A 12,876-nucleotide genomic window follows, 5' to 3' on the forward strand; every position below is an offset into this window, starting at 1 on the left:
ACTAATTAAGGGATGCGATGGTATGCGATGGTATGCGATGGGACCCGATTTTCGTGCTCACAGACCCACACTGTACGATAAAATATCGCATTGCATGCCATTAGAAATGGCATGCGATATTAAATTGTACAAGCACCCTGATGGGTGATTACTATGTTAAATGCACCCCATTGTTAACGCCACTCCCACTATCAACGGCCACCCGAAGCATGGCGAGCGCAGCGAGCCCGTGAGGGGCGGCGGTACGCGTCCTCCGACCTTTTCATACCCCCACTATCCACGTCAGCGTGGAGTTGATTTTAGATAGTGTGGCGAGCGCAGCAAGCCACCGAGCCCGAAGCGTGGCGAGCCCCGCGAGGGGACGCGGATTACATGTGAAGTAATCCACGTCCCCTCGCTGCGCTCACCACGCTTCGGGCTCGGTGGCTCGCTGCGCTTGCCACACTATCTAAAATCAACTCCATGCCGACATGGATAGTGGGGGTATGAAAAGGTCGGAGGACGCGTACCGCCGCCCCTCGTGGGCTCGCTGCATTTTTTTTTTGGGGGGGGGGGGGGTTAACCCTGTGGATGACTACAGGGACCAAAGAGGATGCGATCTACATTGGAAGAGTGCTGAGTATAATGTTTCTTCACAAAGTTCCCATGTGGATTATCTATTGGAGAAGAGGACAGGCCTAGTTTGGACCCTATAAGTAACTATGTATGTGTGGTGTATGTATTAAAATGTTAATTTAATAGGTGTCAGTGTTTTTTATGGGTTATTGGTTCTGTAGTGGGACTACAAGTCCCAGCGGGCCCATTAATGCCCTGCAGGCAACAACACTTGTTGTTCGCCAACAAAAACCCATATCTTTCTTTTTACACTAATGTAACTCTTTCTTTACCCTTGGCCCGCCGCCCACAGCCCAGGGGCACCGAGGACAGCCTTGGGCTTCAGTCTTGGCTGGAGGTGCCCTGCAGGGTGGCCCCTTTATTGTCACCACTCCTCCAGGGACCTGGCACGGGCTGATCAGCCACAGAGGTAATGTTTTGTCTGCAGGACCTTTAATAAGTGGCAGTGGTATTACCCTGATGTGTGAGTCTGGTGCTGGTTGCTGAAATACCGAGGTCCCCTACTCCTTTTGTCCCCTGTATTTTGGGAACCAGGATCATGTCTAGAGCCTGGTGCAGGTTATAGAGAAATACAGGGGGATCTTATTTATTCCCCCCCCCCCCCCCTTGTATTTCTGCAACCAGGACTGGCTGAAAGAGCTCGGGCTGGTTATGCTTGGGGATGGGGTAGGGGAAGGGGGGATATAACAACACCCCACAATTGTTTGTTTATTGTTCTATTTTTTACACAGAGAAACCTGCATGGATCTCACTGATCCGTGCAGGCTTCAGCTAAATACGCCTAGAAAATTTGTATTTTCCATTAGTACGAATGTTAGTAATGAGCCGACCACCAGAACTAATGGCCATATACGGCCGTGTTCTAATAATGGTGTACCGATTTGTAAACCCGAATTCGGCCAATGTTGCCGTTCGTAAAAATGTAAGAATGTATAGGAATACATGCATTTGTACCCATAGTTCTTAGTAAATTCCACCACATCAATCAATATTTATAACTCACTTTAAGGCGAATCAAGGCTAGATATAACCGAGGTTGGAAATTTGTTTCATATACTTAATATTAATGTTTCCTTACCTGAGCATTTGCTAATATTTTTCATGTGACTTTCGTCTTTTATGGTCACCATACAAGTGTACTCCTCCCCCTTCATCCAGCTCTCTCTGCTGATTTCCAGTGTACTTCTTCCAGGCTTTATGCCAAGTTGACCTTGCAAGACTTTGCCAGACCCATCAATAATGGGTTTTCCATTTTTAAGCCAATTAACAGAGGCCTGGTTGAGGTTATAGTCGGATATAAGACATACTATAGGCACAATGCTCAACTGTGTATTATCCTCATAAGATGCCTGAAATATGTCAATTTGGGGCTGTGAATTCTTTTTGCATCCTGAAACTAAAGAAAATGAATTTTGAGTATGAGCAAAGTAAAGAAAACAGACTCAGTGGCATAGTACAGCTAATGTTATATAGTGACAAACATCAGGCAGGTTCACCATTACGACTGCATCCGAGATCTTTCATACAATATATATATATATATATATATAAAAACGTACACATGCACCCACATGTTGCAACAGGGCAATGTTATACATGGACACATCTGTATGTATGTATTTATCTATATAAAACTCATACATGCTCTACACTCACCTACAGATATAGCCACGTGGCTGCAAACTACAGTAGGTACTGTGATCCTTGTGCATAACTGCATGGGCATGTATCTTAGTCTCAACCATAGCCATAAAAATAACATTAGCCAGAAATACATTGCAGCACGACATAGGGGGTTATTTTGGTTTAGTCTTTCTGACAAATTCCTTCTTAGATAGACAAAACCATGTGCACTGCAGGTGGGGCAGATGTAACTTGTGCAGAGAGAATTACATTTGGGTGGGGTTTTACTTCAAAGTGAGATCTATATTGCAGTGTAAACATAAAGCAGTTCGTATTTTCCCTGGACAGAAACAAAATAAATCACCCAAATTCTCTCTGCACATTTTACACCTGCCCCCTGCAGTGCACATGGTTTTGTCCATCTAAGAAGGATTTTGTCAGAAAGAGTGAACAAAAATAGCCCCCATAGTGAGTCACTAGATGCAAAGCCAGTGGCTGCATCTGTAATCACACTTCAGACTGTCTTTTATTTAATCCTGTAGAATGTTTGTTCCAAAATACTACAATAATGAATTCGTCATTCTGGCCAACTATGTCAAAGTCAAAACATGTGAAATGCTGTACATCCCTTGCCCCATGCATCACACAGATTTTACAAACAAGCTTAGCTTTTAACATGGAGGCCTGCTAGCTCATGGGCCTAAAGCAGGGCTGGTCAACAGTGGCCCTCCAGCTGTTAATGAACTACACATCCCAGGATGCGTTGCATTAGTTTTGCTATGTGGCCATGCTGAAACTGATGCAAGGTATGCTGGGATGTGTAGTTCATCAACATCTGGAGGGCCGCTATTGCCCAGCCCTGGCCTAAAGAGACAGAATAACAGAAGGATGATTAAGCCTGAGGTGAACATAAACCACTGAGGGTTCTCACAGGGGACACTCTGCTGTTGGTCACATGTTATGTTAATGAGGATGGGCACAAGGCCTATCAGAGCAGGGGGAGGGTTTAGACAGGGTAGGAATGATCACGAGTTATAGTGATCACCCTCTGACCAAGAAGCCCCACCCACCCTTCCCTATTTCTCTTCTTCTTCGGCGGCGGTAAAGAACGGTCATTCTTTAAGAACTCTATGTGCACGATCACCAGCGATGTATGTATGCATAGTGATCTTTAACCCCACCTTTCCTATAGTGACCGTTCTTTAGTGCCGCCACCATTCATAGTCATAGTTTAATTGTCAAAATAAATTTGACATTCTTTTGAAACGCCAGCACTTTGTGTCGTGTCTTTATTTTAGGTTAAGTTATGTAAGGTTAAAGTTAAGTTTGTATTTAAGTGTGTCAACCGACGGGGTGGACCAGGGGGATACCCGATGGTGAGTTTAAGAACTTCTTCCAAATATGTCAGTTAAAGAGCATCTGGGTAAAATTAGCTGACAAGAATTGGTTTACATACTGTATGCGAAAATGGGGTGCAAGATAAAATGTGACCACAAAATTGAAGGGTACAGTAGATGTATGAAGCAGTGATAAGGGAGGAAAAGTGATACAGGGGTACATTTATTAAGCTCGGTGAAGTGATAAAGTGTCTGGTTTTTATCACCAGCCATCAGCTTCTACCTGTCATTTTTCAAACCAAGCCTGTAACCTCACAGTTAGGAGCTGATTGACCAGTGATAAAAAACAGACACTTTATCACTTCACCGAGCTTAATAAATCTGCCCCACAGTGCCTGGTACTCCACTTTATCACCAGCCAATCAGATCCTAACTGTACCTTTTTAAACCGAGCCTGTAACTTAACAGTCAGGAGCTGATTGACCAGTGATAAAGTAACAGTCACTTGATTACTTCTCACTTATCACTGCTTCATACATCTACCCTTACATTATAAGCAATATACTTTTATTTAGATAGAGCTATGCTCCAATAGGCTTCAAACACGTAACAGAAATCATGGTTGTAATACAAATGTTTAGATTTTCAGAAAATAGTGGAACCCAGAAAATAATGCAGAGGTGGTTAAGACATTTTGATCCAGCCATCTTGGGCATATCACATAGGTTACATGGGGGTAGATTTATAAAGCAGTGATAAGCGCGGAGAAGTGTGCCATGAATGCACATACTCAATGTTACTTCAAATCTGATAGGTTGTCATGACAGTAGCATGCAGGAAAACCAACTTGCGAGCACTACAAAGGTTATAGTGGGCAGGAATCAGGATAAGCAATTTGTAGACATGTAACAAATTGGGGAATTCTAGAACAAATTAGGAGAAAAAAGTAAAATATAGGGGAGCACACATATGGAGAGATTTGAAAAGCAAACCGATTATTGCATGTAGCAAAAAACAAATTAATAAAAAAAAATTGTCATACTGCAGAATGAGTGAGGACCGACTGCAATAATAGTAGTAATAGTACATAATGTGATGTAATAAATAGGTAGCATTACCAGGGAAGTTGCAGGAGGGTGGAATAGTAGCATGTATGGGGTACATATCTTATCATATACACATACATATATGTGTTCTGTCTTCACAGACTGTAAAGTCATTTATTAAGGAATGCCTGTATTTTATACTTGGTGATTTTAAAAGAAAAACATACCTTCATTCAGTTCCTTTACTTGACTGTCAACCGAGCAGGTGAATTTCTTAGTTTGCCAATCTGTAGAGCTAATGGTCCTGAAGCTGCTTATTGCACTTCTGTCATTCATTGATGTCTGAATGTTTATCACCTTGTTGTCTTCCAATTCACTCCATTGTATCATATCGTTTTTGTTTTTTATCGGTATGACATCTCTGAGAAGGCAGCCAATGGCGAAATGTGGAGTATCGCTGAATACGGCACAACAAGGAAGCAATGCAATCAGGGTGCCAGCTGATTTTTCCACTACAAAATTAAGCATAAATATGAATTAACTCCAATGAACTGTTTATGTGAGCAGTTTTTCGGCAAACTTTATAGAAAAGCACATAACCAAGAAATATACAACATTTACCGCTCAGTTCTAAGACCAGTGTCTAAATAACCTACAATGATACTTCACAATGTAATTCATATATATTGTAAGTATTCAGAAAAGGGAATCAATATCTTTTCAGAGCTCTTGTAAATAATTCACTGATATCATTTGCAGCTTGCCCACGTTTTTGTTTTCCTAGGTGTGGTACATAATAAGCCTGTTTAGTTAAAACCATTGTGGTATTTTTTTTTCTTAACACAAAGGAGCCTATGCCCTAAGACTTTGCGAGAGATAAAGTGGATGGAGATTCTGCTCCCCCATCTGATGTAAGGGGTTTGCGCAGGCGAGAATATGCGCATATGCAAACCCCCGCAGTGGCGCATGCAGGGGGGTTTCTGAGTACCCAGAACCCCCCCCCATACAGGAGTCTAAGGGCACTAGCCTGAAAGCTGAGGGTTCCCTCTTTCCATGGGTACAAGAATTTAAAAAATTGGCCCTTGGGAACCGGAGATATCTGACTTCAAAGCAGTGGTCCCCATCCAAGCCTGTTAATTGCTCTTCCCAGTCAGATATTTCAGGTTCTGTCTGAGTTTTTCTAAGGGTATATTCCAAAAGCTGGGACTCTCCCCCTTTGACATACACTAGAAGCTTGTCTCTACTATTCCAAGAGCCAGAGATATCAGCATTTCTCTAATTCATTTGGTACATTATCATGAATACACTAGTAGTATTTAGTTTACTATGTTTACTTTGGCCCCTACCAATGCATCACCCCTATGGGCCCTTCTTTGCCCAGTCCGACACTGGCTTGTATTCAATCCCGGTCAACATTTTTGCTAGGCAAAAAATCTGCAGTTTTCAACATTTTTTTAGGCGAATTCAATGCGCCCTATTCAATCCCAGTGCCGATGAATACTAAAATCCAGCATCTCCGAAAATCACATATATCAATGAAATTGCTGTGAATTCACGTAGTTTTGGTGAATTTGCATCCATTTTTTTGCCCGTTTTTGCAGTCATTTTAGCTCATGCCGATTCGTCCCCCCCAAAAAAAGTTAATTGGCATGGGCAAAAATGCCCATGATTGAATATTGAAAGGCAAATCTTTGCCATTTTTAAAACCTGGTGATAAACTCGTCCAAGATTGAATACGCCCCACTGTTGTTGAATATGTCATTCTACTTATGCCCATCTCTGAAATATGTCTATCTTTTTAAATAAAGGTTTTGTAATCCCCTCCTTTATCCACTTTCCCTCTCATTCTCAGGCCCATCCATCTTTGTTGGAAATGCTGTATTGTTAAAGTGATGAATGATTAATGCAGTACATTATATGTATAGTGTAGGATGTCACAATGGTACATACTGTAGTTAGGATATCTTGTGTATTGCATGAACTGCAAAACAGTGTGTAACACATTATGCGAATAAAAAATATATTTTCAGAATGAGATATTAAATGAGACCCATCTACTCTTTACAGATAACACATATAACAGATAACAGTCATATACAGTGGGACTCTTGACCAATAAATCACAGATAAAAACATCAATTTAATAAGCATGGCTATTTTATGATAGGGTACCAACAATAAACCAACATCTTTCACCAAGTGCAGTGTTTAAGGTTAATGTAATAGAAGGCTTCACATGGCAATATTTGAATACATTCAACAGCTCATGTAGAGGTATCTATCTATCTATCTATCTATCTATCTATCCATCTATCCGTATGTCTGTTCTTTCTAAAATATTCAGAGAAAAAGTTAACTCAATAATATTTTTTTCAAATACAAAAAGTAATGAGACCTACTATAATAACAACATCAGTCATGTTAAAATGAAATGTCTTTATTGTACTCATTAATCACATTTCATTTACATTAACAGCAAAAAGTACAGTAAATCGAACTTATTGCAATTATTTTCTGTTTTATACAATATGGAAAGCAAGATGTATTTACAGAGCTGGAGAGCATTGGTTCTGGATTCCCTGATAGGCTGCTCAGTGCCAGCCAGTACAGTGTTCACGTTGCACATTGTTATTTAACCTGTAGAAATAATACAGAAAAACCATTACAATCTCCTGATAAATTAGACCAATGAAAATGCACATATATGTATAGATCTCTCAAAATATCTGTTTGGAAAAATTCTTTGGCCAAATATACCCTTCCTCATCATTCGATTTAAATGGATTGGTAAGTGATTTTACATACCTGTGTCTTGGGAATCAAAATAAACATAGCATTACAGGGAGTAGTCTCTTGCATATAGAGGATTAAAGTTCAGTGGCATGTGGGGATGCCTGAGTGGCATCTGCGGTTATCTGAATGAACTTTGGAGGCATGTGGGGATGTGTAGAGAAGTGAGGGGTTGTATGAGCAGTATATGGAAACATATTGTGATTTCAGAATGGCACATGGGGCGGCTGAGTGGTATGTGGAGGCATGTGATGATCTCAGAATGGCACATGGGGCGGCTGAGTGGTATGTGGAGGCATGTGATGATGTCAGAATGGCATATGGGGTGGCTGAGTGGTATGTGGAGGCATGTGATGATGTCAGAATGGCACATGGGGTGGCTGAGTGGTATGTGGAGGCATGTGATGATGTCAGAATGGCATATGGGGTGGCTGAGTGGTATGTGGAGGCATGTGATGATCTCAGAATGGCACATGGGGCGGCTGAGTGGTATGTGGAGGCATGTGATGATCTCAGAATGGCACATGGGGTGGCTGAGTGGTATGTGGAGGCATGTGATGATGTCAGAATGGCACATGGGGCGGCTGAGTGGTATGTGGAGGCATGTGATGATCTCAGAATGGCACATGGGGCGGCTGAGTGGTATGTGAAGGCATGTGATGATCTCAGAATGGCACATGGGGTGGCTGAGTGGTATGTGGAGGCATGTGATGATGTCAGAATGGCACATGGGGCGGCTGAGTGGTATGTGGAGGCATGTGATGATCTCAGAATGGCACATGGGGTGGCTGAGTGGTATGTGGAGGCATGTGATGATGTCAGAATGGCACATGGGGCGGCTGAGTGGTATGTGGAGGCATGTGATGATCTCAGAATGGCACATGGGGCGGCTGAGTGGTATGTGGAGGCATGTGATGATCTCAGAATGGCACATGGGGCGGCTGAGTGGTATGTGGAGGCATGTGATGATGTCAGAATGGCACATGGGGCGGCTGAGTGGTATGTGGAGGCATGTGATGATGTCAGAATGGCACATGGGGCGGCTGAGTGGTATGTGGAGGCATGTGATGATCTCAGAATGGCACATGGGGTGGCTGAGTGGTATGTGGAGGCATGTGATGATGTCAGAATGGCACATGGGGCGGCTGAGTGGTATGTGGAGGCATGTGATGATCTCAGAATGGCACATGGGGCGGCTGAGTGGTATGTGAAGGCATGTGATGATCTCAGAATGGCACATGGGGTGGCTGAGTGGTATGTGGAGGCATGTGATGATGTCAGAATGGCACATGGGGCGGCTGAGTGGTATGTGGAGGCATGTGATGATGTCAGAATGGCACTTGTGGTTATCTTAGTAGTAGGTGGGGATGTCAGAGGGGCATATGGGGTGTTTGAATAGTGTTTGGAGGCATGTGGTGATGTGAGAGTAGTATGTGGGTTTGCATGAGTAGTATGTGGAGATCTGGGAATGGCAGAGTGGACATGGGGTTGCAGGATTAATTAAGGGAGGGTGAAGCAAGTGTTAAACATTTACATAGTAATATAGTATCATAATTAAGAACAATTGTGAGTGTGCTTCGTTGTTAGCACTGCACTATAATTATATTTGATTTGTCCCAGACTGCAACTCCATTAAACCAAGGTGCTGTTCCTTGATATAAATACCATATACAGAGAAAAAATAATAATTAAGGAGCACTGTCCAATATGAATAAACCAAATGTTTTAAAACAACAATATTAATTCCGAGTTATTCAGCACATTTGGCCTAACATAGGCAACATTTGTTACAATATTCGATCTATATCCTAAAAAAGACACATAAAACGGACACATTATATACAGTATGAAGTAGCAATCAGCTGTTAGATGTTAGTAAAGGTGCCCATACATGGTACAAAGGTGCTGTGCGATGCGATGTGCGCTCCCGTGGGCATTCCATCGCACAGCACATAAAGTCTGTGCAGCCCGTGCTTTTAGTACTAGATTGCATCGTATCTAGTACAAAAAGTATGGTGCTGTAACACATTGTATGCTTTTTGTACTAGATGCTATGCAATCTAGTACTAAAAGCACGGGATGCGGTCATTTGGTCGAATGCATTATGGTCGAATGTCATTACATCGAATCCATTAGGTCGAATTGCTAAAAGGTCGACATGATTCTAGGTCGACATGGGAAAAGGTCGAAATGATTCTAGGTCGAAAGGTCATTAGTTCGACAGGTCATTAGGTCGACAAGGTCATTAGTTCGACATTGTCTAGGTCGACATTCACAAAGTCGACATGGGGTTTTTCACTGTTTTTTGAGCCGACATGTGCTGACAGGCGGTATTTCATGCCCTACCATCCACTAGGGCGTGGTGGGAGAATAAAATAGTGTGCCGAGCGTAGCGAGGCACCGTGCCCGACGCATCGCGAGCGCAGCTAGCGATGCGAGGGGATGCAGTGCACTTTAAACTGTGTCCATGTCGACTGTGTTGACATTCAGGTAAAAAAACAGTGAAAAACCCCATGTCGACTTTGTAAATGTCGACCTACACAATGTCGAACTAATGACCTTGTCGACCTAATGACCTGTCGAACTAATTACCTTTCGACCTAGAATCATTTCGACCTTTTCCCATGTCGACCTAGAATCATGTTGACCTTTTAGCAATTCGACCTAATGGATTCGATGTAATGACATTCGACCATAATGCATTCGACCAAACGATCCCAACCCGAACTTCATAGCACCGTGATATTTGCCAAGCACATTCTGAGAGAGATTAAAAAAGCTGTTTAGAATCCAGCAAGTATCTCACTCATATTAGTAAATTGCATGCAATAGGCTGTAGAGTTAAGTACACAGTCAATTGCCAAATATTGGTATTTTGCTGATATACCAGTTTCCTAAACAGCTTTATAAAGCTCCAAGATGTATTTTCTTTTTTAATCTCTTTATTTGTAAAATTGGTGAACAAAAATGTAGAGGGGCATTCACACGTTGAGATGTGTGCTAAGTATTCTTGCTGAGCTATTTAGGATAGGTGAGTTCCCGGGGTCTAGATCACCCATAGAGAGCCCATACACAATTTTGCTAAGTGATTTTACATAAGCAAAATAAAAGGCAGGGCAGTGGTTCAGGATGATGTAGACCACGAACGCTATCTCTCATTTTCTCATGTTCTCCTCTTCAAGGTCAAAACATTCCTGATATTACATTCATTAGTTTAATAATAATAATAATTTGTATTTTTTCCTGTCAATGTCAAACTGCATATACAACTAATGCATAACTTGGACACATTTGAAGGTACATGCTCAATTCCAGGGACAAATGCAGTATTTTGGGTGGAAGATTTCTGAAAAAGGGGAATTCAGTAAGACTATCAAAAGTAAAATGTGCAAAACCATGTACACTGCAGGTGTGGCAAATGTAACATGTGCAGAGAGAATTAGATTTGGGTGGGATGTGTTCAAATTGAAATTGAAATTGCAGTGTAAATATACCGCAGCCAAACAAAATAACTCACCCAAATCTAACTCTCTCTGCACATGTTACATTTGCCCTACATGCAGTGCATGTGGTTTTGCCCATTAGAGAAAAAAATTGCTTTTGAGATCCTTACTGAATATCCCCCAAAGTCAGTTATCTGCTGTGTTCACTGCATGGATGTAGCACCAGGTTTAGTGGCTAGAGCTATCCAATTAATTAACAATTTCCCCACATTGTAAACTCACAGGTAGATCACACTGGGTATGTTCAAAGGGGGTGGAAGGCTCAGAATATCAGCCACCCAATGTAGAGACAGAGACAAAGTTGCCTACAACTCAGAAAATAGTAGTCATCCATTCTGATGGAGGATGGGGTGTCTAGGTATTCAGAAACACCCCCATCCCTCTTTCTTCCCTGTGTATGCCACTGCCTTCAATTTGTGCACCAATTTGATTTACAGTATTAGTCAGTTTAGAATGAGATTAATGGGCACTTATTTCTATGGTTCACACCTTGAATAGAGTGACTGTTGCACTGTAGAGGAGACTCAGGAGGAAGAGCACAATAAATGTAGACGTTGTGTTCCACAGGTTGTCATATATTTCCCCTATAAGGACAGCAAAAATGTTACATTATTTAAATAATTATTCAAATTAATGTGCACATTTTGGAGAGACATGAGATGTTACTTAAATGTGTGTGTGCGTGTGTGTGTTTGAGGAAAGGGCAGTTACCAACTGCATTACATACAGTAGAATACATATATAACTAACATACATACATACATGCAAGTATATGTATATATTAGTGCGGAGTGAAAAAGTTAAAATTAAAATTTTCAAAATCAAACTCAATATCTTCTGTTCCAGCAAGACACCTAAAGTTTCGCTTTTTAGATTAAAATAATGAAACGTATGAAGAAGCTCCGATCTAGTTAAAATTATTTCAGGACATCTTATATACTTTAGAATAGTAAAAAAGAGGTATGAGCTTGTCCTAGAGCAAAGTGACTGACTTTGGCAGGAGAAAAAAATCCCTGATAACTGACCCATTTTCATGGTCACAATTGTGAATTTTCATGGTCACAATTGTGAATTGTGTGTTTTCACCTGAAAGTTATTATTTTTTTTTTTTGGAGAGGATGCTCTGTAATTGAAGTGACCAAGTAAAAAACTTTGTGCAAAAGTTGTAAATCCCTTTTGTTTGCTCTCAATAGAATAGTGCATCTCTGTGTCTTCTAATGTCCAACTCTTTACTGAATGCTATAGTAAGTTCAGTAAACAATGCATTACGCTCTGTTACTTAGGTACAGTATTTTATACACTTCTGTTTATTGTCTTAATTGTGGCAATTTATTTTAAACATGAATTGGTCTGAAAAACAGTTTTGCATCCCCTATGCTGGGAGCATGAGCCAGAAGAGCAAGGTGGGCAATTTGGCACTGGGGGAGAGATACTCATTGGAATGCAAGAGTGGTACAGGTCTACTGAGAAGCTGGAGCTGCTAATGAGAAATGGTAAGAGACTACTATTCAACCAGGGATGTTTTGTTGACAGTTCATCATGACAACATATCCATGAAGACATACTGAATGTCAACATGGTCACTGTCGATAAGTCATACCATACCCATATGCTATGCAAAAATTGCGGTACTTGTGTATTATCACGGCGCCCATCGCATCGCAGACCATAAGGCATGCGATGCGATTGGCACCCGATGGTATACAATAAAAAATAAAAAATTGTATAAAATTGTATATGGCATACAATGCAATGCGATTTTAAATTTTATAAGCACCATAATGGGGGCTTACAATGTTAAATGCACCCCCACGCCACTCCCACTATGAACGTGAACCCGAAGCGTGGCGATCGCAACGAGCCCGCAAGGGGTGGCGGTACGTGTCCTCCGACCTTTTCATACCCCCACTATCCACGTCGGCGTGGAGTTGACTTTATACAATGTGGCGAGCGCAGCGAGCC

The 12,876-nt window shown here is 41.6% G+C and overlaps 1 protein-coding gene and 2 gene segments (V, D, J or C); all 3 read right to left on the reverse strand.

Annotated features, from left to right (window-relative positions):
• The window catches only part of LOC146081239 (Ig heavy chain C region, secreted form-like), a 198,084-nt gene that overhangs the window by 166,539 nt on the left and 18,669 nt on the right, over positions 1-12,876 (reverse strand).
• Positions 1-12,876, reverse strand: part of LOC146081229 (immunoglobulin heavy constant gamma 2-like) — a 170,518-nt gene that overhangs the window by 138,543 nt on the left and 19,099 nt on the right.
• LOC146081217 (uncharacterized) overlaps positions 1-12,876 on the reverse strand; it is a 67,016-nt gene that overhangs the window by 35,644 nt on the left and 18,496 nt on the right. Inside the window, exons 2-3 of the mRNA XM_083189318.1 lie at positions 4,849-5,133; positions 1,694-2,011 (exon numbers count right to left, since the gene is read on the reverse strand). Of these exons, the coding sequence (XP_083045444.1) occupies positions 1,694-2,011; positions 4,849-5,133 (603 nt within the window). The remainder of the gene's footprint in view (positions 1-1,693; positions 2,012-4,848; positions 5,134-12,876) is intronic.

The sequence above is a fragment of the Crinia signifera genome, chromosome 1 (assembly GCF_055691185.1).
Source record: "Crinia signifera chromosome 1, ASM5569118v1, whole genome shotgun sequence".
NCBI lineage: Eukaryota > Metazoa > Chordata > Amphibia > Anura > Myobatrachidae > Crinia > Crinia signifera.